Source organism: Scomber japonicus, chromosome 23 (genome assembly GCF_027409825.1).
Source record: "Scomber japonicus isolate fScoJap1 chromosome 23, fScoJap1.pri, whole genome shotgun sequence".
Classification (NCBI taxonomy): Eukaryota; Metazoa; Chordata; class Actinopteri; order Scombriformes; family Scombridae; genus Scomber; species Scomber japonicus.
Window position 1 is genome coordinate 7,137,435 of NC_070600.1, and position 7,449 is coordinate 7,144,883.

At 40.8% G+C, this 7,449-nt stretch overlaps 1 protein-coding gene across 1 annotated transcript; it reads right to left on the reverse strand.

The window, feature by feature from the left end:
- Positions 1–3,024: 3,024 nt before the first annotated feature.
- Positions 3,025–4,542, reverse strand: LOC128353524 (amphoterin-induced protein 2-like). Its single transcript, XM_053314220.1, has one exon. It carries the CDS (start codon positions 4,540–4,542, stop codon positions 3,025–3,027), a length of 1,518 nt encoding a protein of 505 aa, XP_053170195.1.
- Positions 4,543–7,449: the final 2,907 nt, after the last annotated feature.

Consider the following 7,449-nt stretch of genomic DNA (forward strand, 5'->3'; position numbering starts at 1 on the left):
GCACAGCACATTGAGCTCTCAGGGCCACCATAAATAATAGAAGATACATATAAACAGACTGTTGCAAAGTGTGGTGGTACAGCAAAAGGCCAGTTCAGATTAATATGGAGATTCTGATGTAGGACGATGTTCTTTAAAAGTAATTAACACAACTACAAACATGAGCGCAATTATGGTTTTCTAAGGCTCATTATATTAGTTATTACATTTATTACCATCATAAAAGCGACCTCATTTAGTGAAATGACCACTTACTGTAATCTACTATGAAATAAGGAAATGAGTTTCTGGTTTTCTCTACTTGACTGAAAGTAATTACAGCTAGTAACACCTTGTCACTGGGATTTTTTAAATTAGTCTCAATGAGATCTATCACTATCTGAAGCTTCTATTCAGCACTGCCATTGGCCTGTCACCCCTAAAAGTATCGTCCAAGTTGTAAAAAGCTTCTTGTGTCCTTACTGCTATTGGACAGTACACATGGAAATTCTTCATATGAAATATCTTCCCACTTGGAAAAGTACTGTCCAACAAGTGTGCAAGAAAAAAAAAAGGTTTTACAAGGTTTTTACATTTTTTCACCAGCCATTCAAAAGGCTTGTAAGAGGATTTTTGAAAATGCGATTTGTTGACTCACTAAGAGGTTATTTGCAATCCTTAAATCCTTCTGATGTAACACTACTTTTCATTTTTCACCCAAACTGTTCTGAGTCTGTTTATTTTACATCGGAGTAGAACACAAAAAAAAAGCGATTTGAGCAGATCTCCAGAGAGGAGCCAAACATGATATTAAACACATGCAGTATGCTCATTATTTTAATATTCACTTGTAGGCATAAAAGAACACACTAATCCTCCAAAATTAAAACGTTTTGAACACAAATTAATTAAATGATATTAAATTGAATCAAAACACAGATTAACACAGAAATATCCAGTCATTGCAGACATGACATAGTGTTACTTTACCTGCTCTACATAAAATGTTACACCGTGTTCTAGTGAGACAGAAAACATATGAAAGGAGGTTAACATTAAAACAGTGGTAGCATGGACATGTCCAGCCAAGGACACTGAGACTTTAAAAAGCCTCTTGGCACCTTTCTAATCTTTCTATCTTCACACACCTATAAAAATCAAACAAAGGGACGTTGGAGGAATGTGGGTCACAACGGGCTCGGGGCAAGATGGCAAACCTCCTTTTGATTTTTTGACACTAATCTAAGCTGACTTGGGCTATATTGCCCAGCAAAAAACACCTCTCCTGTCTGAGCCGATATGGATCAATTCCTCCATGAATATGATATTTTTAAAGATACAAGTCTGTGTAACAAGGCGGAAGGTGAGCAAAAGTCAGTTTTAAACAAGACAACTAGGGATCAGGTTGACGAGTTTTCTCACTTACCTCTACTGGTATCTAGCCATAGTCCTTTCTTAAAAGTCCTTCGCTAAAAGAAATGACAATTTCAAAGCAGTATAAGTGATTTTATTGGCCTCAGCAGAACAAGCTATAAACACACAATAGACATATTATTATCTTAAAAAGTTGATGGTAAACATGTTAACTAACAGTTACCCACTTACCTATCCAACAGACAACGTTTATTCATTTAGTCATTTTCTTAGACTCTAATTTAAATCCCATATTCAGTGTCCTTTTAGCTCTGTTTTGGTCTCCACCAACTTCAAATGGATCTGAAATCGCTCCACAATGTCCACCAGCTACTCAGTAACTGTGAGTGTCTGCTGTTTGGTGCTGGGCGGGTAGTGTTCAGTGGATTTATCAGAGGATTATCACTGAAGATAGCTGCCTTCTACGACTGGAAACAGGTTTGATGAAAGCTGTGGGAATGAACGATAACAACGAGCTGAAAGACACCAAATATGTTTTGAGACGGAACATAAAGCAAATTTTAGGGGCACAATTATATACAATATAAGGACCTAAATTGATGTAAATTTATCCTGCATGGTGTAAATTGACACGAAGATGCATTCATGAATTCAAAATGTTTCCACTTGCTTGAAAATTTTCTGCATGTCCCACGGCTTGCTTGCTAAACATTCCGAGAGAAAAGGGAAAAGGAGAGAGACTGGAGGGAAATAAGACAAAGAACCGGAGTGTCTGGTGAGTTCTGAGTTCAGTTAGAAGCTGTGCTGAAAACAAAAGGCAAAAATTCACGTCACATGCTGTCTGAACACACCACAAAATACTAAGAAGAGCTGGCGAGAGAAGCTGCAGTGTAATTCCCTCTGGGTTCGTGACTACATGTGATGACTTTCACATTACGCAAATTGATTCCAATTTAAAGTGTAATTTTCACCTCAACTGTATTGGAGTGGAGCTAGAAATCCTAGAGAGAGGTATCTCAGAACCTGAAAACATAAAAATAAAACTTTCTGCATGGCTAGATAACACTATGTGTAAGGGAGGAAATATACAATTTGGGTGAAGCAACCCTTTAAGGTAATTCCATCACATTAATCATTATTGTTCAAATAAACGTTTAGTCACATACACATATATGACTGTTGTTTTTTTTGTTTGTTTTTTTAATGATTGGCTCTACAGCACAAGACAGATGGTTAAAAATAACAATGGCAGTACCATGATGGCAATATTCACAATATATATACTGTCTAATAACCATCAATGCCTCCTGCAACTTATCGAATCAGATGTGAATATTCCCCTCAGCCCAATGCAAAACACCACCCACATTTATATGATCTTTGTGATCTTTGTGGTAACGATTTCCCACAGCAACAGTGAAATATCCATATAAACCCTTAATGTAAAAACAGACACCACTTACAGGCGAGACATAATTGAAATTCTGCCTACAGATAGACTTTTCAAACACTCAAACCCTACAGTGCATCGCTATTTCACAAGAATCACAGAAAACTACTGTTACATCAAATGGATTTTTTCATCATGAATTGAACCAGGATGGTGAAAAAAACAAACACTTGGATCCAGATTGTAAGAATACAAGAGTTAGCAAAAGGTGATTTTTCTTGCTATACCACAGGATCAGTGTCTGTGAGGGTCTGTTCCACTGTCCTACTTCCATTCTTAAGAATTCCCTCAGTGGTAACATGTCCGAAATTTATCACTGGTGTTTTTGGGCCATCAATATTAGAATCCTCTGCCTGAGGCTCTAAAAAAGCTACCCTTTTTCCGTTTGACCGCCGCTGTCCTGACTCCACCTCTCTAGGGTCCGCACAGAGGATGAAGGCTCGTCCGCCGCACCCTCCTGATGCCCCACCCCTGCTTTCCCTGCATCTGCAGGGAGTTAGGTAAAGGTAGAGCAGCACCAGTATGATGCTGACCACACAGGAAGCCAAGGTGGTGAATGCAGTGTTGAAATGTTCTGCCCCGCTGCGATGTGACAAGCCACTGCCAGAAGAGACGCTCAAGTTTCCGACCACCACACTGACCTCCAGAGCCTCATGGGGGAGATAGAGGCGCCCACGGGCTGCCACACATCCGTATGTGCCAGAATCCTCCGACAGTGCTCCTCTGATTTCGAGGGTGCCATTAGGGAGAACTATGAGGTGGTCAATAGGATCATCTGCTGATGAATTAAGCACTTTCCTAGGGGTAACCCAAAACACATCCAGCTTGTCCTGGTCAGGCATAGCCAGCCCTACACATGGCAGCCATAGCCATTTACCCAGCTGCACATGGTACATTTGAGTCTCAAGAGGCATGTCTGACACTGCCTGCTGGCTACAATTAGTCCCTGGTCCTGCATTGTCTTTACATGGGTATTCACCTCTGAAATCCACAAGGGGGCGATACTGTTTCCAAATCCAGTACTCCAGCAAGGCAAGAAAAGCGCAGTCACAGTCAAGAGGGTTCTCTTGCAAATATATTCCACATTGTCGGGTGAGAGACAGCAGGCTCTGGACGGGCACCTTGGAGAGCCTGTTTGATGACAGATCAAGAAAGGTTAGGTTACGAGGACCTCCTGGTTCCTCATAAAGCCCCAGAGGGAAGTCTGCGAGTCTGTTCCCCGAAAGGTAGAACCTCTTCAGGCTGTGAAGATCGCTGAAGGCCCCTGGGTTGATCTGAACAATCTGGTTGCCAAACAGCAGCAGCTCTTTCAGCTCCTTCAGACCAGTAAATATGGATGAGTTCAACACTGTCAGGCTGTTGCACGAGAGGTCCAGGTGGAGGAGATGCGGCGTCACCATGAAGGTGTTCACCTCAATTCGCTCAATGGAGTTTCGGTTGAGAACCAGTGTAGAGAGACGGTCAAACGGCTGGGGGATCCAATCCACAGGCAGCACTGTGAGGGCATTGTGGCTCAGGTCCAACCTTGTGGCATAGCTTGGGAGATCAAAGGGCAGCAGGGACAGATTGCGGCCACTGCAGGAAATTATATCACTGGCACAAAGGCAGTAGGGTGGGCAAGTGGCCATAGAGTGAGGGAAGCCAAGACACAGGGAGAGCAGCAAGGCTGCAGCAGCAGGGTTGCAACGGCTGCCTCCAACATTGATCTTGCCTAAAAGCTGTGACGCAATGGGACACATCCTGGTTTTCCCTCAGGATGGGATCTCAGGTTACTGTCTCACTGGTTGTACACATGTCAAGATTACCAGCATCTGATACCGGACTGCTTTTATGAACTGAAAGGAGACACAGAAAAAAAGCAGAAATGAATCACATTGTTCTTTTATACTACTTTTGGTAATGATCTACCAGCGAAACCTGCACTAAACACGTGCACGCCAGTCACATGTAGTAAAACACCATAAATCAATTGTAATCCACATTTAAACACTACAGCGAAGGCCGCTGGCGTCATCTATAGCGGAAACTGTTAGTTACTGCTGGGAAGTGTAAGCTAAAGTGTAACCTAATCCCTACATGTTAGTGATCCATACTCCTGCCGGATATTTACCACTAATACTTATTGCATTAGTTGACAGCACTATACTTTTTTTTTTTTTTTAGAACATCACAACTGTTTTCATTCAGTTTTATCTATTTTATACATTTTACACATATATTAATTTTATGATAATATTTGACTCTCCCTCTGCTCAGTCATAGCATTTGCTTCTGTGCTTTCACATTCTGACATCTGTATGTGCATACAGTGTTTAACTAAACCTATGGCACAGCAAACTATTGAAATATTTAGCAATTTTACAATATTTGTAAAATATTTTTTTAAATACACTTTTTTTGCAATATTTTCAGTATAATTACATTTTATTCAACATCACCATAATCATATAAACAAGGAGCAGCTGTTTCATCTATACATCTCTATTCATAATAATCATTTAAAGAGGATCAATAATAGCAGTGGAGATTAGGTGAAGTTTAACACTAAGAATAGTACACTTATGAAAGAATGAAACATAGGAAAGTGATCTTCTTTAGTATAACTGTTGGTATAATGATCATGCCTGTCTAAATTGTCCAACTCTGTCCTCTCTCTATCCTGTTCCCACACACAGTTCCTCTCAGTAGACATACCTACTACGACTTTAGTGGGAAAACACAACAAAACAAACAGAAGAATCCCAGTCGACAGCTCACCTATACGCCCACACAGCTGCCCGCTCACATCATCCTCTTGTCTGCGTTTGTCTTCACATCCAGACGCGCGATGCAGGACCGCGTCCCGTTTGTGAATCCTACAATCCTAAAAGGCAACTTCGCTCTATTTGGAGTATATCGTCTCTCTCTCCCTCCCGGCAAATAATCCACTGAGAGTGAGGTGAGGACACAGGGAAACTGGGTCTGAACTGCTCACCTGCAGGTCGGGTTGCATGTCGATGTGGGAGGGGTCGCCCTATGAGTAAACACGGAACACAACAGCAACAGCCAGAACACCAATAATGTGAGAGAGGATGTTGCCAAAAGGAGGAGAGGGATGTGTGGTGAAGAAGATGAGGAGGAGGAGGGGGAGGATAGGGTTTTATGGTGAAGAAGAGGAAGAGGAGGATAGGGGTGTGTGTGGTGAAGAAGAGGAGGAGGAGGAGAGGGAGAAGGTATAGTAGGAGGAGAGGGGGCAGCATCAGCACCACTTACACTAGGGGTTTATTTCTAGTGGAATCCATCCCTAGTTTTATTCTATGGTTAAATAAAGTTAACTCCATTGAATATATATAATTGGAAGAAAAGTATTACATAAAGCTACATAAAGCATAAAAGCTGTGTTTATGTGTTATGAAACCACACCTGTCTGACAGATGGTCACACAAAGGTGTCTGTAAAGCTTTTGTGAAACCTGCTATGAAAATGTATTCATTTCAAAAGCTGTTGAGGCAACAGTTGCATAATTGAATTACATAGAAACAATAACAGTTCACCTTCAAATCAACAAAAAAACTTGGCAATTTAAAGCTGCAGTGATTCATATTTTTTATCTTAACAATGGATCAGTGTGGTTTGAAATACGCCCATAGAGATGTGTCATACATTTATTTTAGCATCTTTCAGCTTGTGGTTTTGGTTTTAGCTCTTGAGCCACTGCACACTATCTACCCAGCAGCAGACAGCAGACAGATCAACTTAGCAACTAGCTGGCAGTGGTGGTGATGGTTGTTTGTGTCATTCACAAAAGTGAAAGTTATATTTAAGGCTGCACTTATCAATATTTCTTGATAATTCATTTATCAGTTGACTGTGTAACGGGAATTAGATCATTTGTAGTCAGTAGGGGTGTACATCTCATACAATCATATCATATTAGTTCAGTGGACAATGATTCAATGTTTGCCGATATCACAAAGTCTGCCACGATCCGATTTCGGTTTGGTTCGATTCAGGAGCCAAAGATCGATATGAGACAATATCACATGCTGATTTAACACAATCACTTCCATTCATATCAAATCACAAACAACAATGAAAACATCATTTGACATTTTTTATTTCTGAGCTCAACCAGACATTTAAATGAAAAACAATCTTTAAAAAATAAAATAAAAATAGTCCTTCAGTTACAATTTGAAATGATTAAAGCAGGATTTTTGCTCCTCTTTAAAAACTGCAGTGTCTACCATGCTGCAGAAAAAATGAGAAACCCTGCATCACTTTGTCCAAAACACGTGCAGCACCAGTGCATTTCAGGTTGCTTTCTGTGTGGCCGAGTTTATACTACATCCAAAGCGTTTGATGATAGATGGATAGATAGATTGCCTCGACTCCGATGGTGGACATGTTGCTGGCATCTGAAATGTGAAATCACAGCAGTGAAACTCATCGCTCTTTTAGACTTGTGGTTTAGTTTTTGTGGGGGAAAAAAGCTGCTCAGGACTTTTTTTCTGGCTGTTGCCATGGCGTCGCTTTTATTTTGTTTGGAAGTACGCGTGCTCAGGTGGAGGTCGATGAGCTAGGGGAATTTCAAAATAAATGTGGGTCTTAAAGATGGTGGTCGATGTCTGATCAATGTTTTCAGTTTGCATTGGCTCATTGATCAT

Excerpts from the sequence above, each read along its gene's own strand:
- LOC128353524 (XM_053314220.1), bottom strand. The coding sequence starts at position 4,542 with ATGTGTCCCATTGCGTCACAGCTTTTAGGCAAGATCAATGTTGGAGGC.